The sequence below is a fragment of the Fukomys damarensis genome, unplaced genomic scaffold, assembly GCF_012274545.1.
Source record: "Fukomys damarensis isolate Sample0158 unplaced genomic scaffold, DMR_v1.0_HiC HiC_scaffold_12, whole genome shotgun sequence".
Classification (NCBI taxonomy): Eukaryota; Metazoa; Chordata; class Mammalia; order Rodentia; family Bathyergidae; genus Fukomys; species Fukomys damarensis.
The window spans coordinates 54,053,724-54,078,086 of NW_022900924.1; the positions used below are offsets into that span (position 1 = coordinate 54,053,724).

A 24,363-nucleotide genomic window follows, 5' to 3' on the forward strand; every position below is an offset into this window, starting at 1 on the left:
TGTTCCCCCCTTTTCCGGCGTCCCCCCCTCTTCTTCTCCCCTCCTCTTTCTCCCTCCACTCCCTCCTACTCCTCTAGATGATGGCCAGGTTGACTTGGAATTGGCTGCAATCCTCCTGCCCTGGCCTCCAAAGTAGCTGGGGTCCCAGGGGTGCCACCGAATCTCCTATAAAAGAAGCTCCCTGTTCTGCCGTGTTGCTTTCTCTCCTTTGTTTGGAGGCGGCCTGGCAGATCCTTCCCATAATAAAGGCTTGTTATGGTCCCTGGTCTGGTCCTGGTTTTCAGCTCCTTTTACCTAGCACAGTCTACAGCATGAAGGTGGGCCACAGTGCAAGAGAGAACTCAGTAGAAAAAACTCAGTGTGGACTGTCCTTTTGTATCACCCACCCCTCAGGCTGATGTCAGGTCTAGACCATTGTATCAAAAGTCCTCATGAGAATTCCATATGCGGGGCTTTGGGAACTATTCTAGGCAGGTGTCCTGAGACTTTTGCCCCAACTTCTTTGCCAGCCAGCTTCAGCCACATCCTACTTTCCTGTCTCACTAGCACCCACAGTAGCAACATCAGTTGCAGTGCAGAGGGGCAGAGGAGACCCACGGTGGCGGTCTGTCAGGGTGTGTGGGCTCTGGGCTGTGCAGTCTGTCAGGGTGTGTGGGCTCTGGGAATGATCCCTCATGACTTCCTCTAGGTGTATTCAGGACCACTGTGGGGATCTTCCCCGAAGAGAGGCTGCTTTAGATCCCACCCAGCTTATAAACTCAACAGACAGATAAAAGTATGCAGAGCCCTTTGCTGCACTGCCAGTAAACTTGCTTACCAAGCAAAAAGAATACATCCCTTTACACAACTGATGACAGTATATTTTCACACTTTTTAGAACACATTCATGCTCAGTCGCAGATGTGTGTATCTCGGCAGGCTTCTCTGCCTATCCTATCCCTCACAGTCCGTCCATTTGTTTACAAGCTATAGCAGAACTACAGACAGCTGTGCACCTTAGCTGAGCAGAGCAATCTTCGGGATTGGGATCAGAGTCTCCGGTTTCAGCAGCTGGATGCTCTCAAACATGTTTCTCCACTGAATAGCCAGCCGCTCACTACAGAAATTGGCCAAGAGCTGTCCCAGGCCTCTGGACCTGAGCCTGTCACTGTTCAGGGTGCAGACAGGTTCCTAAACCTACCCGACCCATAAAATTAAGTTGCAGGTTTGCTGACTTCCATCACAGAAAAAGAATTTTCAGGATGCAACTGCAAGAGGCAGAAATGTAAAAAGTCATGCCCTCAAAGATAGAGCGTGTGGGACCTGGAGAGACAGGCACATTATGATCTGGAACTGGGTCTTACGGTCCTTGAGGGTGTCTACAACCTGGGTAATCTGGGATGTGCGTTCCTGAGATAGGAGGTTAGAGTGTGGCAAATCTGGCCAGGAAGTAGGTATGACCTGTTAATTACAAGCTCCCAGGACACAGGTGCAAACAGTTCCTGAGGCCCTGCACACGGACTTCCCATGAGAACTCAAGCGGGTCTTCAACAGGACAGCCTAAATCTGACTCAACCTGAGGTATGGGATCCCAGCACCCTCATTCAGGACCTGTGTGTAGAAGCTCTCCTGGGTTTCCTGAAGGTTTGGGTGGCATAAAAGGACACAGAGAGCTCACTATGGTGGCTTCCCTCGCTACAGCCCTCCCTGCATCCTCCGGGGTGTACTTTTATCCTGCTTTTTCCTCTTTTACTCAGTCCAACCTTGCTCTCCAAAGCCAGTTTATCTCCCGTGCCTCACTTGTACTTTTGCAAATAAACTCCCCCCCACTTGTTTCATCCAATTCTTTCTTCACGATGAGAAGAACCTGGAAGCCACCTCCAGAAGGAGATGTGAGCACTACAAAGCCCAGTAACTTTTATTCAGCAAGCTACTTTTAGAAGGTGACTACCTGGTAACATCCCTGCTCTCTATCCATTGCCTATCTGCCAGCCTAAAAATGCTAAACCATTTATGCACATTTAAAGTTGAGGTAATTCTATGATTCCACCAATATTGCTGATTCTTTGAGGGTGGAGGTATATGGGAGAAAGTGTAATTTACAGGTGAAAAGCACAGGCCCAGAGCCCAATTTAAAGGCCTATTGTATCTTTAAGACTCTTAGGAATTTTTTTTTAAATTTTTCTGGAAGCGAAAAAGGTGTAAGTAACTTTTGTGTCCTGAGCTGCAATTTTTCTTGAAAGTACAGTTTTAAAATTTCCATTTTTCTGGTCTCCTTTCTACCTGCCTTTATTTCTTTGCTTGGATGTATGAAAACGTCCGCACTTGATGTTAGGGAATTGATCATGTTAAAGTACGCTGTGACGCCGCCTCACAGGCTGCATTCTCCTGGTACCTCTTGGCTCCTAAAATGACCTCATGCCCTTATCTCTGGTTTCCCTCCCCCCCAAGCCCACAGTGGTCCAGGAAGTTGAAACCTGTGTCTGCAGGACTGGGCCCGTAAAAGCAATCTGGCCTGTGATAGGTTAGAAGTGGCTCACTCCTCATAAATAAGCAATAGCCCAGCCCAAAACTGATAAAAGACCTTCCTTTCTTTGTTCCTCTCTCTCCTTCTGCTTCTTCTTCCTCCTCTCTCTCTCTCTCTTTGTCTGCCTTCCTGCCTCCTGCTCGCCTCCCTACAATAAAGATCTCCTGCCGGACCTCTCGGTGCGTGAGTGGCCTAATTGGGAAGGGGCACCCGAAAGGGCACCCGAACCCCCTTTCACTTGATGGTGCTCTCAAGGGCACAGTGGCCCAACCGCCCAGGATGCTGTGCAGACCTCGGGTCCTGGCTGGGGGACAGAGGGGCGTTTTCAGTGCCAGCCACTGCTGATGGCCCCAGGACGGACAGGGCTGTCGCTCCACTCGGGCCTCCTCGTGGAAGCCACAGAGCTGCTCGGTTGTGGCGTCCTCTGAGAAAAAGCTGCCCCGCTGAACTCCGGACCGGACTCCCTGGAGCTCTTGTGGGACAGACAGCTGGGTGCGACAGAGATCATGGGATGACGCTCAGAAAGCCGGCCCAGTACACAGGAGGAGACGCTGTGCCTCACTCCAGGCCTAGGCACACTGCTCACTCAAAAAGTCAGGAAATAGCTGTGAATTTAGAGATCTTCAAAACAGGAAAAAAAGTAAAAGTGGGTTGCTGGGAGGGAAATGTGTGTCCTCTTCCCATTTGAGTTAACGGAAAAGAATCCAACACGACCACATAAAATCAGCCCTCTTGAGAGCCAGCCCTTCAAAGCCTCCACGTGCCTGCAGTGTGGCCGTTGCCCACCAGAGGGAACCGAGGCCTGTGCAGCGGGGACACCGTGACCGGATGCGGGGCCGAAAGAAACCGCTGCACCCGCGCCGCCTTGGGTCCGTAAAACCCGCTGGGGGCCGGAGTCCGCATCAGCAGCGGCATGAATTAAAAGTGCAGTTTTAGAAGCGTTCAATCCCCTGCACCAGCATCCAGGGTATATTCTGCAGAATACGGGGGAGAGTTCGATGAGTTCATCCCACAATAACCTAGGCAAGAAAGAAATCTTTGTTTTAATCTAATAATAAACACAGTGTTAAAATGCTACGTAGTCTATTCCTCCCTCCGCGCTGCCGCAGCTCTCAGTCAGCAGATGAAAGTGCTCCTGGCGGGGTAGGGACCATTGGTGGATGTGAAAGGTTATTTATTTCAGGGCAGAAATAAGTAGAAAAAAAGAAAAGGCGAAGAAGTGCTCAAAAATGCTTTGAAGAAAAGAGAGAAGATGCCTCTCGCAAGCCTTTCAGGCCAGGCCACGCTGCCGTCCTTCTAGTCTTCTCTGCGGCCCCCTCGCTTGTTCGGCTGGAGGATCCACCCGGGGCACCGGTCAGGCGCGTTCCTCTCTCAGGACGGGCAGGTCGGACCCCGCACCGACCCGGAGCCAGGGTCCTGCGCGCGGATAACGCGTCCCTCCGTCGGTAGGTGGCGCCCTGCACCAGCCAGGTGGCCGCAAAAGGACCTGCGAGCATCCCCGGGAATGCGGCTACTCTGGAGGCCAGGGCAGGAGGGTTGATGCCAATTCCGAGTCAACCTGGCCAACAGGAGACTGCCCTGGTCTACGTCCCACACCATCTCTGCCACAGCCTAACCTCCTGCCTCCAAAGGACAGGAACTGCAGAGCCCAGCTAGGCCACAGTTCACAGCTCAAGCTGTTTGCGATGCTCAGTGGTTCAGTTTCCACAGCCGAAAAATCAGGGTTTAAACTTTTGACCTTGTAGAGTTATCATGTGAATGACACAGTGTCAAACACTCGGAGGAAATGCTTATATGGAAATTGTTATTGTTGTTGTCATCCTTACTGTTCTTTGATTATTGAGATCCTCTAGGACCTTCCAAGCCCCTCCAAGGTGGGGCCCCACAAAGCTATCTCCGTTCCTTATCTAGTGTCGCTCCAGGCAGTGAACAGCTGACCGCTCACCTGAGAAATGTCTCCCAAGGAGGCAGTAAGCATGATGAAAGAGGGAGCATAGCTTAGGGCGCCTCTTCAAAACAGGAACAGTTTAAAACTCTGTATTCCCAGTCCTAGGTTCACAACCCAGCTTCTTCCCCCATTATCTGCGCGACTCTGGGCAGCTCACATGACCTCTCTGTCTCCATTTACCCATTTGTGCAATGGGGCAGCAATAATAGTAATAGTAGCCCTGGCGCCCACACAGAGCGTCTGTGGGACCTCAATAGAATAAGAACCCGCCAGGTAGTAGCTTCTTTTTTTTGAGACAGGGTGTCACTATGTACCTCAGTCTGGCTTCGAACTCGCAGTGACCCTCTTGCCTGAGCCTCCCAAATGCTAGGAGCACAGGTGTGCACCACCACACCCGGCAACTGCATCTAGATTTTAAAACTCCAGCTGGACCCCATCACTGAGAAATTGGTTTCCTCCCAGCTGACAAGGCTCCCTGGGTTTCTAGAAAGGAAAAGGAAACCCCATCCGGGTGTCTTTCGCAGTGGCCCAGCCCCACCAGCTGCTCCCAGCTCTCCTGGAGAGAAGAAAGTGCCTGCTTTTCCTCTGGGCCTCTTGTGGTTTCCCTCTGCGCTCACCACTTGGGCGGGCCCTGCAGCTACTTCTCAGAACCTGAGGACTCCAGCTCCCTGCTGCTGTGACTGAAGCACCCCGAGCTGGTCTTCCCGGTGCTCGGGACCTGCCCTGGAATTAGCCCACGTGTAACTCAGACGACTGAGCCCAGGACACGAGCTGGCCCTGCCTCCGGTCATGTCGCGCCCGCTCTCTGCAGGGACAGCGCTCTTCCTGTCCCTGGCCGGTGAGTGACAGACACCGCTCTCTGCGGTGGCCCTGCTGTATCTGGTCCTTCTAAATCTAAGTGGCTTCGGGCACCTGGGTGCTTAGCTAGAGCCCATCTCCAACTGCTCCTTCCTCAGCTTTCCCGAGGCCTTTCCAGCGCGCCGTCCCTGGCACCTGCATCGTCCCGGACATTGTATCAGGCAGGGGGAGTTTGTAGAAATGACCTAGATCTGGGAGATGGAGAACAGAGCCTGTGCCCAGAATCGGGTCTATCACTTTGTCACCCTGGCAAAGCCGTCCTGTCTCGTTTTTCCCGTTTGTCTCAATTGGAAGTGTTGTGTTTGTGTGAAGTGAACGGTGAACTGTGAATGTGTATCAGATGTGGTGGGACCACATTTCACAGAGGTTCGAATCAGGGCTTCGGAGGTTTTTAAAAAATATGTCACCCTTGCACTTCCGCTCCCAGAGGCTGCTGGGAAGCTGGGCTGAGGATTATGGGATGTCTGGAGCTCCTGCTTCCACAGAGCATTTTCTCCCAGGGCTCGCTGAGTCGTCTTGGGCACTGTTACTCTGTCCTCGCTCCCAAGTTCACTATCAACCCTCAGTTCCTCCTAGAACCACTGCAGTGAGTGGGACAGAACCAGCTCTGTCCACACTGCCGCTGACACACAGGTGGGGAGATCCGGTGGCCTCCGGTTGTGACACGAATGTTAGGATTGTTGCAGGAGTGGTGTGAAGGGCCATGGCCGCCACTCTCATCTGAGCTGCTTTTGTTTGTCCTGCTCTTTCAGAATTCTAACTTCTTGTTCTTTGGGGCACTCAAGAAGAAATGTTCTATTCCTCCTCTAGAAGATGAGAGGATTTGTATCCGTTAACTTTAGATTCAGCTGCACAAACACAACAAGCCCCAGATGACAGGGATTAAATAAGACAGGTTCATTTCTCATGTAACAAGTCCGGAAGAATTCAGACCTATTCTAGGCTGCTCGTCATCAGCCCACTGTGCTTGGTGTGGCTTCGCCTTTTAGGCCTCCTCATGGTTCTGAATGTCTGCTGGAGCTCCAGCCATCACATACAAGTTTCAGGTTGGCTGAAGTAGGAAAAGCAGAAGGAAACTACAGAAATGGGCTGCCCAGGTGATTGAGCACCTTTGATCAGCCCCACACTCCCCCAGCACCCTGGGTGACTTCATGCTGTCACAGACAGGAATGTGGACTGCTAATATGTTGCCTCACGAGGCTTGGAGCCCCACAAAACAAAGACATATGTAGGTCAGGCGTGGAGCCTGCCTCAGGGGGGCCTCTGTCTACCCGTGGAGTTAGAGGTGACAGGAAATCAACAAGGTCTGCTTGGAAGGGACTTTCAAGAGAAACCCTAGAGGAGAGGTCACCAGAGCCCCGTGTGGTCGCTGACTTTCCAGAGGCCACGACAGTGACTCATTTCTCAGCATCTCCTGCGGGCTGCAGAGGAACCAAAACCATCTCACATCTCTCCCCATAGTGGCATTGAGTCTGAGCAGAGGATCAAGTCCAGGGCGGTTTTAACCCTGAACAACAAGGTTGGGGTGGAGGTGGGGCTGGCAGGTCCGTGTACGACCCCAGGACTGCCCGACTTTGACAGGTCAGATGTAAGTGTGGTTCTGTGCATGGATTTGGGGAAACATTGTGTTATCCCCGAGGGTCACTGGTACCTCACGAGTACATGAATTATCTGGATGTGTAACATGCACAGCATCATCACCCACTATGTACCCACCCTACAGCCCTAACGGAGGCCAGGAAGGGAAGGTCTGAGAGGAGAGGACTACAGAGGTACACATCCTAGGGGCCGGGGTGCGGCTCAGTGGAACACTGCCTGCCTGGCAAGCACAAGACCCTCCCTCAGTTTGATTCCCGGTACAAAAACATATTTCCCAGAGTGATTTGATCTCTAACACACATGTGAACTTGGCACTTCCGGTCCAGACACCTGCCTGCCCAGCCTTCTGTTCATTACCGTGTGAGCCAGCTTTCCATAGACGGACAATCAATGTATAGAGAAAAACATTTCTTTTGGCTCATGGCTGCAGTCTTCAGTCCATGGCGCGTTGGGGCTCTTGCTTTGAGTCCCCCCACAGCAGCCTATCATGGGCGGAGCTCAGTGTGTAAGTGGGTGCTGGAGCAGAATGGCTCACCTCATGGCCAGAAAACTAAAGAGAAAAAGAAAAAGAACTGGGGTCTCACTGTGCCCCCCACATACACAGCCTCCCCCCAACCCATAAAGTTTCCTCCACTTCCTAGTAGCGTCAATCTGGGACCAGGCCTTTAACACTTAGGCCTTTGAAATGGAAATATTAGATCCAAACTCTAACAACCACTCGAACTGCTCATCCCAAACCCAGGCAAAGTGACTGCCACGACCTCCTCCATCCCAAGTGCCCTCCAACAGGGTCCCAGGAGTCTTCTTGGCCTGTGTGGGATGCTGTTCATTTGTAATGGACCAAGTACTGCTTTCCTCCTTGTTTGAGCTCATTTACCACTGCTGATAAAGGAGCTGTGTGTAACCTTAGGAAGGGTCCCTGTTTGAAAGGGCAAGCTGCTCAGTTTAGGAAATTCTGCTCAGGCAAGAAGATTTTCATTCGCTCCTACATCAGCCATGCCCAGTCGGACCACAAGGGTGGGATTTCTCCTCCAGAAGGCAGGCAAATGGTTTTGGCCCCGGGAGCTAGCACTCTGTAGCAATTACAGCTTTTCACACCAAGAGGTTCAGGGAAGTCACCTCCAGGAAGACTGAATTTTCTTTCTCTGTCAAAACTGTTTAAACCTAGTAGGGTTCTGGTTGGGTTCTTGACCAAAGAAGCAGCAACTCAGGTTTGTCCCCATGAATTATGAAAATAAATTCACACAACCTTTATGATAAATCTGTTATAATCTTGAAAATCTTTTTCAAAGCCCTACAAAATGGCCATTAATGTCCCACATACAGTGATTTTATGAAATCATAAACTTAGAGCTCATAAAATCTATAACTTGAAAGATTTTATTTTAACTTACCCACATGAATATTTTAGAAACAAACAAACAAAAAAGACTCTAATGGTAGTCTTAAGTAACTTGATGTCATTAATAATAAGTCTTTTTGGCCAGGAATTTAGCAAGTGGTTCCACCTGCTGCTTCACAAGCACAAGGTCCCAAGTTCGATTCCCAGTACCAAAAACACGAAACAAAATAAAAAGGTATCCAGGACCAGGGCTTTGGCTCAGTGGTGCCACTGCCTGCCTCACAAGAGCAAGGTCCTGAGTTCGATTCCTAGTACCCCACCAAAAATGGTATCCAAAGCAATGTAAATGATGCTGTGTTGTCTGTCCCATTTTGCAAGCTGGGTGTGCAGAAATAATTCACGGGTCTTAACTACTGGGCAAAAAGTCAGAATTGTTCTTCTGGAAAACAATCACCATTTTAAACACAGACATTTGAAGCCCTCACTGAGGACCAGCATCATAAGGGTTTTGTGAATTGGGGTCTCTGGAAGACCCCTCCTGTCCTCTCCTCTGCTGTGTCCTCACCACTCTTCACGATGACACGCTACCTCTACCTCCACCCCCCAGTTCTAAGGGACAGGCTTTGATTCAGGTCTAGAGGGACTCGAGGCTCAAGTCCAACACTGGTGAGTGGTGTGATGTTGATGGGACTTTTTAGCCTGAGTTTCCTTATTTGAAAAATACCTAAAGGTAGTTCCCATTAGAGAATTTTTAAAGAAAAGTTGGTTAAAAAAAAAACAAACAGCCTTTGACTTGAGGCCCCCAATGTAGTAATCATCAAAACAACTTGGGATTTTTATTGTTATTTATTAATATGGGGAAAGTAACCACTTAGAAATGTATTGAATGGAAGAGGGAGGTTGAAAGGTGTTTGTGGGTTCTCTCGCTTGGCTATGAGCCCTTTGACCTTGTGAATATCAGCACAGTGCCTCCTCCTTTCCCTCTCCGTGTTTTCCCAAGTCTCCACCCAGCACCTGGCTCCGAGGGCTCCAAGGAGAGTGAACAAATACAACAGAACCACAAAACTGAAGGGACGGCACTGTGGGCCGTGGGCCGATCCAGGCCATCAGCTCTGTTTTGTCCACTTCTCTGGATTGCTGTGTGCCTGGGAGGAGGCAAGGACAGATCCGTTCAGGCTGGGAGAGAGCAAGGGGGCTTTTATCCTTAAGAGGACGCCCCAGAGAGAGCCTATGACGGCAGCAGATACCCAGGAATGCTCAGTGGTCCTGGTGCCTTTCACTGAAACCAGTTCCACTGGGTCTTATGACAGCCCTAGGTCTACAGAGCTGTCATCTGTGTTTTTACAGTTAGTTATTCATTCATCCAATTCATTCACTGAACATTTTCTGGGCACTGATGGTGAAAACTGTACACACAATTCCTCCCTTTAGGTACTTTTAACAGATACCCAATCAACCATTAACTAGTAAGTGTGTTCCTCAGGGCTGAAATTCTGCTGGTACCAGACTAAGTGTTAATGTTTTTTTGGTTTGGGGGTTTTGTTTTGTTTTTGTACCGGGGATCAAACTCGGGACCTTGCACTTGCAAAGCGGGCAGCAGAACCACTGAGCTAAATCCCCAGCCCCTAAGTGTTAATGTTTAATACAATCCCCACACGTAATTACGACTCGTGATTAGTGTAGTAAAACCAACAAAAATAACACAGAGGTGGCGACCGTAGGGGTGGGGAACTATTTTATAGGAGGACGGAAGGCAGTCTGAGAGGAGTTGGTGTTTAAGCCAAAGGTGAAGGACAGGCCGTGTAAGAATGAAATCAACGATGCCTGAATTTCCTTTCTTTGTTGAGAAAGGCTGGGCCACTCAAAACACCATGGAAATGCTAGGAATCAGTCTATGTTTAGAAAAATAATGAGTAGCAAGACAACAAAATAGAAAGGGTCATATTGTTAGGAAGTGGGTCTCGACTGGATGAACAGGTAGCGAAGAGTCACAGGTGCAGTTCTCACATCCAGGGAGGGCTTGGACTCGATGATCTGAGACACCTTTCGAACCTGCATGGTATGAGTCCAGGAAAACAGTAAGACCCTGTAAGTCCTCACTACTAGCTGCCCTAACTCTAGCAAGTCACCATGACGCACTACACTGTGTTGCGTGAGTGTGGGAAGTGGTGAGACACGGACACTAGCTGTCTAGCCAAGCGTGATGGCTTTGGTGTGTTTTGGAAGCACAGCCCACGAAGGCCAAGGGGCTGCGTCAAGAAAACCGTCCGCAGTAGGGTCGTAGACCGATCAGTACCACGGTGCCACCAAAGCATTGCAAGAGTCTCATTCGTAGTAGAATTTTTGATGCTCTTCATTTCACTGTCATGGCCTCGTAAATTTCCCCCCAAATCTAGCTATATACATTTACACTACAACAGGAAAGAGAAAGAAAACTTGTAAGCAGCTGGTTAGTATCTTAACATTTTGTCTCTTACTTTACAGTAATCTTGCAATGTACCCATCAAATGAGAGTAAAAGCATTTCCGGAGACCAGCAGCCGTCTCCCACCTCCTGAAACTTCAGCAGCCAGCTCAACAGGGGGTCACGCAACCTCGCCAACAGCTGGGGAAACCGCCGAGAACCCAACACACACAATCACAACTACCTCACAAACTACAGAAAGCCCCCCATCCTCCAGCCCAGCCAAATACACCCTAGCCACCACCCTCGACAACTCACACACAGCTCCTCCAATTACTGAAGCTACCATCGGCCCCAGCTCGGCTCCTCATTCCCAGCCACCCCAGGCCCCTCCAACGTCTACACCCAGAGCCAGACCATCCACCATCAGCCACATGACTGGGAAAACCACCCAACCCAGTGTCCAGACCGCTCTCTCCAGAACGCTGTCCACAGCACCGCACAGAAGCACAACCGTTCAGAAACCTCCTCCACCCACCCTTTCCCCAGGAACTCCTGTAACCACACACAACGCCACCCCAACAGCCTCACCTGGACTTTCCACAGCCACACACAACGCCACCCCAACAGCCTCACCTGCCACCACAGTTCCTGGGGCTACCCTTGTGCCTCAGCCATCATCTGCCAAGACCGGAACCTACCAGGTTCTAAACGGAAGTAGGCTCTGCATAAAAGCACAGATGGGGATCGAGCTGATTGTCCAGGAAACAAAGTCGGTAAGCTGGGGTCACGGGACTGTTACGCCATGTTCGAAAAAATCTGAGTGGAGTCTGCCTTGCCAGGGATGGGCATTTCCCTGCATCCTGTCCTTAAAGAAAATAAACAGCTGAGTTCACCTCTCCCCGGGGAGCTCCATTAAGGGGTGAATATGGGGCCGGGGTGTAGCTCAGTGGTGGGTTACTTGTGTCGGATGTGTGAGGCCCTAGATTTGAGCTCCAGCGCCACACACACACACACACACACACACACACACACACACACAAGGCACATGGCGGAGTGTCGGGGAGCGTTGGTTGAGTGGGCCCAGTCCGACCCCACTGTTGTACAAGACCTCGAGCCTCAGCCCTTTTCCTGAGAGATAAAAAATCTGAATCAGATGGTCCTGCGCTTCCAGACTGCTGTGGTATTCATATGAAAATCCAGATTAACAAGGAGACTGGGGAGGAAGGCAGGGCGCTCCTCATGGGGGACTACATCAAGCTATTGAGCTTGAGTTTAGAAGGGAGGGCGGCACTGATCCGGGGACTTTGCAGTCCTCAGGTGGACCCCTCTTGGCCATCTGCTAGCCTGGGTTTCCCCTATCCTCCCCCGGCTCTCCTCCACCTTTCCTATCTTTTCTGGTTTAGGTTTTTTCACCTCAGAGGTACTTCAACATCGACCCCAATGCAACCAAAGCCTCTGGCAATTGTGGCTTCCGAAAATCCAACCTTCTCTTGACTTTCCCTGGTGGATCCTTGAATCTCACATTTACCAAGGTGAGGTGGAAGCTCCTTCCCAATGACCAGCGCGAGCCCTGCTCTCCCTTCCCCCAACCCTCACCCCACACCAGGTGATGCAAGGTGCATCCCACTTCAAGGCCCAGCAGAAACAACCTCGGGGCCTTCTGAGATCTCTGCTGATAAAAGCGGTAGGCCATAGGTTTGGGATGGAGAGGAGGAAGTGTCAACATCTTCTGTTTGCCTACTTCCCCTTCAAGCTCCACTGTGTCACCCAGAAAAGGTTTTGGTGCCCCTTAGGGAAGGTGTGGCTTTTGGGGACCCAGTCACCAGTGCTCTTTGCAAACTACCAGGAGAAGGAAGTTGTACAGATGATTAGATCTCTAGAAATTCCCAGTGGATTCCAGATAAACCAGATCACTCTGAAACCGAAATCAAATGTGGGATTCTTTCCAACCACAGAAGGCAAAACTCAGGGACTGCCCAGGCGCTGGGCTTTCCAGCTGCCTCTGGAAGGGGTGGACGGCATGGCGGACGGAGCATGGGTGCTAAGGTCAGAGTTGGCTTCAAACTGGACTCTCACTTGTCCTCTTTCAACATGAGGCAGGTACCTTAACCTGTCTAAGCCTTACTTTATTATTTGAAAAACACGGAAAGGAATTAGCGATCACCTCTGTGGAGAGCATGCCCAACACCCACGAAGTGCGGGTGTTCCACAGCCAGCAGCTCCTGTAATTGCAGTGAGTAAATAGACCGAGGTCTCAGGAACCAGAGAAACAAGCTGGCCAAGCCCAGAGGACCTTAGCAGCGGGGACCAGCCATCCACTTATAGCTGGTTTCTTCCCCTGTAAAATGAAAATCATCAGACCTACCTACCTAGTAGGAACTCCAGGAGGATTAGAAGTGACCATATGTAGACTCCAGCAGTGTTTGGTATGTAACAAGCGCCAAACCGACAGTATTACAAGAAATCTAGCATGAAGATCTTACTTGGTTTAAAATCATGACTCTAAAATCGGCCGGGATCGCAGTCTATAAAATGGATTGAGGGTTTGGCTGGGCTGAGAAAAGGTTGTTGGGCCATATACATAGACAGAAAGGCAAGCAGAACAGAAAAATGACTTCCGAAGTCCAAGTCACTTCCAAGAGACTCTCCTTGCCAAGGTTAAAGCAGAGGGGATCTCTTTATACACTGGCTAAACTGGCAGGTTGTGGGATCTGTCTGGTATCTCTCCTGGTTCTGACAAGATAAGATAACCTGCGGGCATGGCGGCCTGGAACTTCTGCTGGGTCTGGTACACTAATTCCACTTTGGTTCGCTCTGGGAGGCCCAGTGCAAGCGTTCAGTCCGACCCAATGGCCTCTGTTTTGTTCCTATTTTAAAGCGTAGTGATTATTGTTATTTTTGTTATTAACCGGTTTTCCAGGCCTTCTTCCTCCTGGCGCATGCTTTGCTCTGAAAAGTAGAGATGTGTTTGGGAAGTCAGGGTTTCCTTTTGGTTCCAAATGGAGCAGGCATAACTGTTTACTCTAGATCCAATCAAAGTAGAATCCGTGCTCATTGATCTACTAGAGGTATCAGGGATTTCTGGACAAACCACCTTGAAAAGGTGACAGAGGATGCAGACAGAAGTATTTACGCTTTAATTCGGTGCTCTGTTCCACCCGACCCCTGTCCACCCCGACCGCTGTCAGGAGAGCAGAGGGGAAAATGCCAGAAACCCCAGGCTTTGTGGCCCAGTGAGGCTGCTGAGACCAGGACACAGGAAAACTGCCCACCAGAGCCTCTGCGGCTGCCTTTTAACTCTGTCTTCGGAGCTCTAACCCCGCCCTTTTGAGGCCCTTAGCCTGGATTCCGATCACACTCCACCCAAATGTTGAATCCCTGACCTTCTGGAAATGCTCTGTGCTTGGTTTCCTCTCCCTCGGCCAGAGGCTGGACAGCAGATGGGGTCCAAAGGGGTCCAGCCGGCCTCCCCAGCCCCCCATCCTGGCTCCGGGTGTTTCACTAGCTGCTCTTCATGGTCTCCCGTTCGACCACTCCCCAGCCCAAATTCCTCAGGCAAGAGGAAACAGAGAGGCTCCTGGGAGATAAAAATTCCTGCCAGCCTGAGGCATCCTGGGGGGTTTCTGCATTTTAGAGAATTTAAACCCAAACAGGAGCCATAAATTCCAGGATTATAGGAGCTAAACGTACACCTTGAATGAGGCAAGAATAGGAAGTAGCTTTTGTTTTGCGTTTTTTTTTTTTCACCAAAAAACAGGTAGTCTTAATTTTTTCCAATTTAAAATTTTTTTTTTAATTTTGATGTCCAAAACTCATCTTCATCAAAAGTTGAAGGCCCCGCAGAACGGGGATTTGGCTCAGTGGTTCCGCTACCTGCCTCAAAAGCACAAGGATTCAAGTTCAATCCCCAGTAACAACAACAACAACAACAAAAAAGTTGAAGGTCACAAAGGTTTTATTTTTCCCTTCTATTAAGAGAAATATTAATGTGGTGGTGCACATCTGTAATCCCAGCACTCGGGAGGCTGAGGCAGGAGGATCCCTGTGAGTTCCAGACCAGCTTAGGCTACATAGTGGGTGCCAGGGCAGTCTCAACTACATAATGAGACCCCGTCTCAAAAAACAAACCCCCCCCAAAAAAAAGAGAGAGAGGGAAGTATTAAGAAAAGTATGGATAGGGCTGGGGTTTAGCTCCATGGTGCCACCGCCTGCCTCACAAGCACAAGGTCCCAAGATTGATCCCCATAGCAAAAAAAAAAAAAAAAAAAAAAAAATTAGCTTTGCATTGGTACTGAACATGTACAGGCATTTTTCTTGTTGTTATTCCCTCAGCAATGTAACTTAAGAGCCATGAACATAGAGGTTAGTCTACTAGATACTATAAGCGATCTGGAGATGGCGTAGGAGGAGCCTGCCTGTGACATGTGAAAACCGCACTGTCACAGGGAAGCCAAATCCTCTTGCAGCAAAGAACCAACCCCTCATATCCTTGGTCCTCGGTTCTTTGCGGGCCTGGGGCAGTCTAGGAATTTATTGTAAAGTAGACAAACTGTTAGCATTCAAGCAAGAAGGAAGTGAGAGTTTGGATGCCCTTTTATTTGCACAAAACTTACTCCTGGGGCTTAGAGAACCAGAATAATCATGATGCTTACTGACATTTTTACTTAGAAGTTACTTTGGTTTGTTTGTTTGTTGTTTTGGTTTTGGTTTTTTTTTTTTTTTTTGGTACCGGGGATCAAACTCCAGACCTTGAGCTTTCAAGGCAAGCAGCACAACCACTGAGCTAAATTCCTGAAGTCTTCCAGAAGATACTTTGGAATTGCAAAATGTCTTCCAGTCTTTTGTGGAAGATTGGTGATTCCTCAGGGACTTTAAATTAATCACATAGGGAATTTAAGAAAGAAACTTTAGTAAGGTAAGTTCTTAACTGAAACCAGGTCCAACTCGAAGCAAGGTCTCCTTCTCAGGTGTCACCAGCCTGCGGGCTGAATGAACACAGTTGCCTTCAATGAATGAATGAGTTCAATCCCCTGTACCAAAAAAAAAAAGTTGATTGAACAATGAATGAGTCCCTTTTTTTTTTTTTTTTTTTTTTTTTTTTTTTTTATCTCACTATGTAGTTGAGACTGACCTGGAACTCACTATGTAGCTCAGGCTGGTCTCGAACTCACAGCAGTCCTCCTGCCTCAGCCTCCCAAGTGCTGGCGTGTGCCACCACCCCCAGCAAGAAAGGTTTTTTTTTTTTGGTACCGGGGATCGAACTCCAGTCCTTGTGCTTGCAAGGCAGGCAGCGGAACCACTGAGCTAAATCTCCAGCTTGATTCCCTTTTCAATCACCGTTTCATACTTCAGTTCAATCTCCTTGAATATTTTATACCCTCAGTCTTTCAGCAGGTTTTCCGGGGTGTTTAGTAATTTGTTTACTTGTTTGTTGCAGTAGTGGGGATTGAACCATCCAGGACCTTCACACTGAGCTGCATCCTCAGCCTTATTTTGGAGATGGGGTCTCACTAACTTACTAAACTGCCCAGGCTGGGCTCGAATTTGCAGTCTCTCTGCCTCAGACTCTGGGAGTGCTGGCTTTACAGCTGTGAGAGCCCACTCTTGGCAGTTTTGTTTTTCTAAAAGGATAGTGCCTCCATAAAGTGTGAGGCACTGCTCTGTGTTTCGAACTGGAGCCCTCTTCCAGGTAAACCATTTCTTCCCAGAATACCTTGCGGTGGCACCATTTTGAAAACACAGCCTCTGTGTGTGTGTGTGTGTGTGTGTGTGTGTGTGTGTTTTACTGAGGATTAAACCCATAGCCTACACACTGAGCTACTTCCCAGCACTTTTTTTTTTCCAGACAGGATCTCACTAAGTGACTAAGTTGCCCAGACTGTGCTCAAATTTGTGGTCCTCCTGCCTCAGCTTCCCAGAGTGCTAAAATTATAAGACGTGTGCTACCGTTCTTGGCTAAAACATAAACCTATTAATCTCTTTGAAGCAACTGACATCCTACCCAGGGAAATACACATATATTTTCCCCCAGACGGTTTGTGAACCCTGTGGAGTCTACTCAACATACTTTGAGGATGAGCGGTCTCCAGGTAGAGGATCCCAAAGTTTAGACGGCAGTTACTCAAAAGAGCTCAGTGTGCCCCTGCAACCCTCCCTCCTCCCAGCTCCGTGCACTACTGAAAGGACTCAAGTTATAGTGGTGGAATTTGAGTTTTAGGCTTTAGCAACAAATAAATAATAAGGAAATGTGGGGCCAGGGATAAGTTATTACTTTTTTTTTTTTTTTTTTTTTTTTTTTTAGCAAGGGTTAATTTTTTTTTTTTTTTTTTTTTTTTTTTTTTTTTTGGTACCAGGGATCAAACTGTGTACCTTGCACTCGCGAAGCAGGCGGCAGCACCACTGAGCTAAATCCCCGGCCCATATGACTTATTTTTTATTATGGAATGTGTTCACTTGTTTCAGAATTTTGAAACACTTTTATGGTTCAGAACCCAAAACCTCCCTATGGAGGATTTCAGAGCTGGAACCCTGCCACAGTTGTTATCTGAAATATCCCCCCAAAGGCTCATTGTGATTGCTTTCTGAGGACTTTGATTTTATTGGTGGATTAATGTCAGCTGTGAGATCAAAATTTGGAGGTGTTCTGGGAAGGTTATAGACAGGAAGTGAGGCCTAACTGAAGGGGTGGGTATGGGAGGCTGATCGCCGTGAGGACTGAGTCTGGTTCCTGGTCACTTCCTCTCTGGATCATTCTCTCTCCACTTCCTGATGCCATCAGACGAGCAGCTTCCTCTACCGCACACTACCACCCACCACCGCTGCAGACCCCAAACAACGCAGCCAGCCAACCATTGACTGAAACCTCAGTAACTATGAGACAGATAAACCTTTCCTCCTCTAAGTTGATTTTGTCACAGTAACAAAAAGCTGGCTAATGCAAATCCTGACTAAACAAATTTGTAAGCCAGGATCCTAGACATAAAAATGGTTAACAAACTTCTCTTTTGCAGGAAGAAATTTCATATTACATTAGTGAAGTAGGAGCCTATCTGACTGTCTCAAATCCAGGTTAGTACTGCTAGAATGGCTGTTGGACTGACAGTATGTTTCTGGTTAGCTTACTTTGCACTGAGTCTGATAACTTTTAATGCTGCCTTTAAGAAACAAAATGAAATAGTTACCTACAATGAAACCTAGGAGGACTTACTATCTGTGTGCACTTCAGGTAATCCATGTGCTAGAGAACATTATCAGCAACAATAACAAGTGTTGCAACTTTTTAACAGATCTGCTATTGACAATGCAATTCATTCTGTACTCTTCAAATCATGCGTTCCTCGCCGATGTGGTCACCTATAATCCCAGCACTCAGGGGAGGCTGAGGCAGGAGGATCGCTGTGAGTTCGAGACCAGCCTGGGCTACATAGTTCCAGGTCAGTCTCAACTACATAGTGAGATCCTGTCTCAAAAAAAAAAAAAAAACCTCATTCATTCCTTCTACAAGAACATAATTAGGTGCCACGCTCAGTCTGCATTAGGCACTGGGGATCCAGCAGTATCCTGTCTCAAAAAAAAAAAAAAACCTCATTCATTCCTTCTACAAGAACATAATTAGGTGCCACGCTCAGTCTGCATTAGGCACTGGGGATCCAGCAGTTAGTTTCTGCGCTCGTGGAGATTGCATTCTAGAAGGAAAGAGGACACGAACAAACACCTTACCTTGCATTGCACTGTTCAGTGGCAGTGACCTCCCTGAACAAACTAAGCAGGAGGGAGAGGCACAGAAAGTTACTTCCTGCCGGCCTCAGGGAAGACTTTAGGGGTGCAGGCGCTCTGAAGAGGTGAGGTTTGAGCAGAGGGGTCTCCATCCAGGGATGCTCTCACCAGACGGTAGAATAACTGATGCACACAGCCTGCAGAGTGAGCTGGTCAGGACCAGCGGGATACCAGGGAGCCCCAGAGGGGAAGCACACGGCGGTCGGCTGAGGACAAAGGGCCTGCCTGTGGGCAAGGCAGCAAAAGACTCTGATTTATTCTGAAGTGTGACAGGAGGCCATGGGAAGGTGTGGTGTGGGGAACAGTGGATGAGATTTCAGTTTATAAAGATTCCCTCCCATTGCTGTATGGGGAATTACGCATTCTGGGGCAAGTTGAAAATGCCCCTGTGATACTCATTTCTGGAGATGCTCCCAAGCAAGTCCATGAGTCTGAAAGGCCTCGGATGTTTCTCCAAAAAGCTGAGTTTTAGAAAACAGACCTTCAAACATCCTCTTTGCACCAGGGACTGGCCTAGTGGTTGTCATGTCTATTCTCTCCTTTGCAAAGTTCTACCCTTTGATTGGCTTAAACAGTCTTTTATTAATTAATACCTTGCCAGACATCGTGGTGCACACCTGCAATCCTAGCACTCTGGAGGCTGAGGTAGGAGGATCACCTGAGTTCAAGGCCAGCCTGGGATACATAATGAGATCAAGGCCATAGTGAGACCCTGACTTAAAATAAAAAATCAGACACTCAAGAACTTTGTCAAGAAATGAAAAAATTGCCGGGCGTGGTGGCGCACGCCTGTAATCCCAGCACTTGAGAGGCTGAGGCAGGTGGATCCCTGTGAGGTCCAGACCGGCCTGGGCTGCATAGTGAATTCCAGGTCAGTCTCAACTACATAGTGAGACCCTGTCTCAAAAAACCAAAAATAAATAAATACATTAATTAATTTTAAAAATATTGAACCCCGTCTACTTGAAGTATCACCTCCTTAAAGAGTGCGTGCGTCATAAGGCAGAGTTGCCCTGGAGCCTCAGAAAGTCTCCACACATGGTGTGTCTGCCTGAGATGGTAGCAGGACCCCTGGAAGGCCACATCTGAAGGGCACCATTTGGTGGCCGTGGGACTCCGCGGAGAGTGTTGGGATTCTTGCACATCTCTCACTTTTTCTCTTCAGAGAAAACTTTCCAAGGGTTGAAAAGAGCAGTGATGATGTTTGAGACAGTGGTCGGCCATTCCTTCAAGTGTGTGAGTGAGCAGAGCACACAGCTGTCTGCCCAGCTTCGGCTGAAAACAATGAACGTCCAACTTCAAGCCTTTGACTTTGAAGGAGACCACTTCGGAAACGGTAAGTTATGGGTTCCCCAGATCATCGCACACCGGTCTCAGGACCCAGGGTTGCTCCGAGTTGGGTTCTGTCTGAAGCTGTCCAGGGCCAGGAGTCTAGGAGCTCCCTACCCCACCCTGAGGGCTAAACTCCCCTGGCCATTTCTGCCACCTCAGAACCAGGCCCCTGGCCCATTCACATCCGGGCTCTCCCCAGCAAGGAGTCTGCCCAAAACACGTCTCCTTGGCTGAATCAGACACACTCAGCCCAACAGCTGAGGAGCGCCGTGTGCGGCCTCCCTGTCCATGCTGCCGGCCTGGGGAGCCCAGGGCTGTCTGGAGAATCCTGTAAGGCCCTGAGCATTAGTGATTCAAGATTTCAAACTAGCTTTTTCCCACCTGCAGAGGGAAAAGAAGATATGATAAACCACAAAGAGAACAATTCCGCTGGATCCCCTCTTCTCAGTTAAGGTGTGCCCACCACTGTTTCCTCAGCCAGTTTTCATTTCCATCTAATTTCTGCTCTGGGTTTGAACCAGCACCCCCAGAGCTTGCCCGATGCTGCCTGGCGAGGGCCAGGGCAGACCTGGGAGACTTCCCAGAAAAGCCCTTTTCTCCTGCCCAGAAGGCTGTGTTACAAGGACTCCTACCTATCAGGAGGCTGATGAACTTCAATTCTCAAAACATCCCTCTTGAAAGAACTCAAAAACATCGTAAGTGCTTTTCAGTCATCCAAAATAGGTTTAGCTAGTTTAGCTCTATGTTACATTTCTGTAATAGAAATCTGGTTTTACTTTGGGCTCCATTATAAAATTAAAGATGTTCCCAGGGCCAGGGATTTAGCTCAGTGGTTCCAATGCCTGCCTCGCAAGCTCTAGGACCCAAGTTCATTCCCCAGTAACAAAAAAAAAATGTGTCTGGTAGGAAATTTCTTCTGACACAGTGGAAAACAATTAAGAAAACACAGGAGGCAGTGCTGCCTGCCTTGGAGCCCTGATATTTGCAGGATTTGAGACAGAATTTCACTAAGTCCCTGAACTGCCCAGGCGGGGCTCAAAACTTACAGTCCTGCATCAGCTTCCCAGAGTGTTGGGGTCCAGCTAAGCGATGAAATAAGAACACACCTGCTCCTCTTTCCCATTAAAACCTCTGTGAAGCCAGAATTGAGCAGGGCTTGGGAATAAAATCTTCTAGCAGCTTTCTGGTTCCTACTAGCAGTGTTACAGGCAGACGTGGAAAAGGTTTGTTTTTGTTTGAGATACTGGGCCTTCCCATTGAACTCGACTTCCACTCTCCGAGTTTACTTTTTTAATTGTGAGACAGGGTCACATTGAGCTGCTAAATTGTCAACGCTGTGCTCAAACTTGTGATCCTCCTGCCTCAGCCCCTTGGAGTACTGGAATTACAGGTGTGCCCCCCATCACACCTGACTGAAAGGCTCTTCTGTTAGTTATTTTTTGAAAAATCACTGCTCACTGGAGCCTCCACGCAAGAGACCTCAGTGACCCTTCCCTCCCTCCGCTGCTGCACCTTCTTACCAAATGCTCACAAAACCCTACGCATTCCACAATGCCTCTCTGTTCCCTGCCCCTGTGGAAGCTCAGCTTCATATTGCTGGTCTCTGTAATTCAGGCTTTCCTAAAGCTGCGAAGGAAGATGCATTACGTCATTCCACAAGTAGGATTTTTCCCACGGGTAAGAGACAGTGATAAAGAAAAGAGCAAGCTGCAATGCAGCAGGTGTTAAAAAGACATATAAACAGAGCCAGGCAAGTTGACACACCCCTGTAATCGGGAGGCTGAGACAGGAGGATCACCACAAATTCAAGGCCAGCCTGAACTACATAGGGAGACCCTGTCTCCAAAAAAAAAGAAAGAAAGAAAGACAGACAGAAGCACAGGCAGTGGAAACCATGACAAACACAATGGTGGTGAGGGTTGGGCCAATGGCTGACCTTGAAATGGGTTGGAAGAATGCAGAAGAATCCAACAAGTACAAAAGGAATAACCATCCCAGCCAAACCCTCCTGCCTCTGCCTCTGCAATACTCCTGACACCCTGGAGCTGGCAAGAGGTTTTCTTTCGCTGTCCTATTCTTTCGCTGGGTGGTTTTGTTTTCTCTGCCATCCAAGGAGCCCCAGGCTATACAGCGACCCCTTTAAAAACCCCAACATTTGCGCAAGGACCAGAGTTCAATCCCCAGTACCAAAAAAAAAAAAAAAAAAAAAAAACATTCAGGGTTTGAAAAGACAGCATTGGCCCCACTGGCAGGCGTGCAGGGCCCATCTCTGATCTCTGGAGGTGGAGAACACAGCGGGGGCTTCTGGGGCTGGAGGGTCACCACGGGCCATGACCCTGACCCCGCTTCTTCATCAGATCTCCCTCTCTGGGAGCAGCGGAATCCTTCCCTGGGCCTGGGGCCTGGAGCTCTGGAGCTGCGCCTCTGGAGCGAGTTCCCAGTCCCTCACCGACTGTTGGCTCAGACCCGCAGCCCCCACAGCTCCCCGCTCCCGAGTGGGGCCCCACCTGTAACACCGTTACTCTGGCTTCGATTACAGCGGCCGAGTGCTTCAGTGACAGAAACAGGAGAGAAATCCCCATGGCTGTGGGCCTGAGTATCACGGGACTGCTTGTCATTTTGCTAATGGCCTGCCTGGTGGCCGGAAAGAGACCTGGTCGAGGATATGAACGCATGTAGAGCCCCATCTGCTTCCAGATGGCAAGACCAAGGCTCAGGGAAGCCTGCTTCACATCCCGCTTGAGCCAGAGGACTGAGCTCCCTAGCTGCCTGCTCCCCTCCCAAGCTGATGAGCAGACCTAGCTCTCCACTCCAGGCCCATCTGGAGGCATCGACAGGGCAGCCCCACGCCGCTTTCACTGTGGGAGGGCTGGGGACATCATGGTGGCCAATCAAGGATTAGGGGGCATGCCAGGCATGGTGACACACACCTATCATCCTATCACTGGAGAGGCTGAGGCAGGAGGATTGCCACAAATTCATAGCCAACCTGGGCTATGTAGTGAGTTCAAGGCCAGCCTGAACTACACGGCAAGACCCTGTCTCCAAAAAACAAACAAAAAGAACCAGGGGGCAAGGGGCAGGCAGATGAGGGGGTGCTTGTGTGGAGGAGAAGGCAAAAAACTCACAGAGGGAACAAAGGGGAAGCACCTTTTCCAGTTTCCCTGGAGTGAGATTTCACTATGTTGCCTCAAATGCCTGAGCTCAAGTGACCCTCCTGCTTCAGCCTCCTGAGTAGCTGGGACTATCATCGTGTGCTAACACACCTAGCTTCCTATATATTTCTAAGGTCTCGATCATCAGATGTTTTTAAACTAGTACTTTAGGAAAACATTCATTTTAAAAAGATTATAAACTCCTGCGTTTTAGCTCCTTTCTGACTATTCAAATTCTAGATGTTTTTAATATGCTATCATTTTTAAAGACATTCTGTAGTATTGCACTATTAGTAAAACAGAAATAAGCTGTTTCACTTAATGTAAAAGTATCAAAGATCCTGGCAAACAGAGAGGCTTAATAAATATTAGTTCTCCAATCCCTTCAGCTTCATCCGTTGTCTGCTCTTCTTTCTTTTCTCTCTTATTTTTTTTTTCTTTTTCTCTTTTGGTACCGGCGACCAAACTCAAGACCTTGTGCTTGCGAGGCAGGTAGCAGAACCACTGAGCCAAAATCTCAGTCCCTTTTTCTCTGCTGCTCTTCTGCCCTTGTGAATTTGATCTCCACTTGCTTCAGGAGAAGTAAGGGAGACTAGGACCCCTTCCCTTCTTGGCAAGCCTTTACCCTCCCATCAGAAGCCAGGGGGTGCCTGCTTGGGCGCGTCCGTAAGTGCAGGAAAACATTCTATCAAAATCAGGCCCCAAATGCTGCTCATAGTTTCATAATGCACTGAGGGTTTAAATCGGAAAGCTGGGGCTTTAGTTTGGAGAAAAGGAAAAATAACAAAACTTGCAGGTGTTCTTAACTGATTTTTACCAGCAAGGACTCTTGTTTCCCACATTTTCCAAAGGTGCCACTCATTATTTTAAACAGGAAGCATGTGATGTTTGACAAGGACTGTGTGCCGCTGCTTATCTAGGAGCCGGCTCCTTGGAGTGTTTTCACTTTCTCCACTTTCTCAGAAGTGAAGAGTCGGGAGGGCCCTCAGAGGGCTCACAAGAGCCTTTAGGATTTGCTAAAGACACAGAGTGCCAGGAAGCGCCTACCTCCCCCTCAGAGCCGGGGAAGTCATGGGGGCCTGCGAGGTGAGGGCCCCCCGGTTCCCCAGAGTGAGTCAGGCTGACAGCCACGGCTGGCCTTGCAGGGGCGCTGGTCTTCCCTCCTCCTCCCCTTCCTCCTCCCCCACCTCCTGTTCATACCATGCCTGCCTTAGGCTCCCAAGTATGCTGGGGTCGGGGCACCTGAAAGGGTTCCAGATTAGAATGGGATGTATCTGTTCCCCGTGCCGCCAGCTGCTGGAGAAAGACACAGACAAGTTCATCTTCCATGTGCGGCTGGACGCGTCCCCTAGGGCAGATGGGAGCGAGAAGCCAACTTTCACATCAAGAATAGTGGCCTGCCTCGCAAGTGCAAGGACCCGAGTTCGATCCCCGGTACCAC

The 24,363-nt window shown here is 49.1% G+C and overlaps 1 protein-coding gene and 1 pseudogene across 6 annotated transcripts in view; both read left to right on the top strand.

The window, feature by feature from the left end:
• The window catches only part of Mcf2l2 (MCF.2 cell line derived transforming sequence-like 2), a 246,785-nt gene that overhangs the window by 215,578 nt on the left and 6,844 nt on the right, over positions 1 to 24,363 (top strand). For 4 of the 6 annotated variants that reach the window (XM_010624297.2, XM_010624299.1, XM_010624298.1 and 1 more), the window contains 5 exons: positions 10,738 to 11,432; positions 12,063 to 12,191; positions 17,670 to 17,727; positions 19,601 to 19,771; positions 22,307 to 22,736. In XM_010624297.2, the coding sequence (XP_010622599.1) occupies positions 10,738 to 11,432; positions 12,063 to 12,191; positions 17,670 to 17,727; positions 19,601 to 19,771; positions 22,307 to 22,446 (1,193 nt within the window). In that variant the 3' untranslated portion in view covers positions 22,447 to 22,736. Of the gene's footprint in view, positions 1 to 10,737; positions 11,433 to 12,062; positions 12,192 to 17,669; positions 17,728 to 19,600; positions 19,772 to 22,306; positions 22,737 to 24,363 lie in introns of those variants that run through there. The other 2 variants (XR_780283.3, XM_010624295.3) reach the window with 1 other exon arrangement.
• The window catches only part of LOC117285679, a 4,090-nt pseudogene continuing 3,720 nt past the window's right edge, over positions 23,994 to 24,363 (top strand).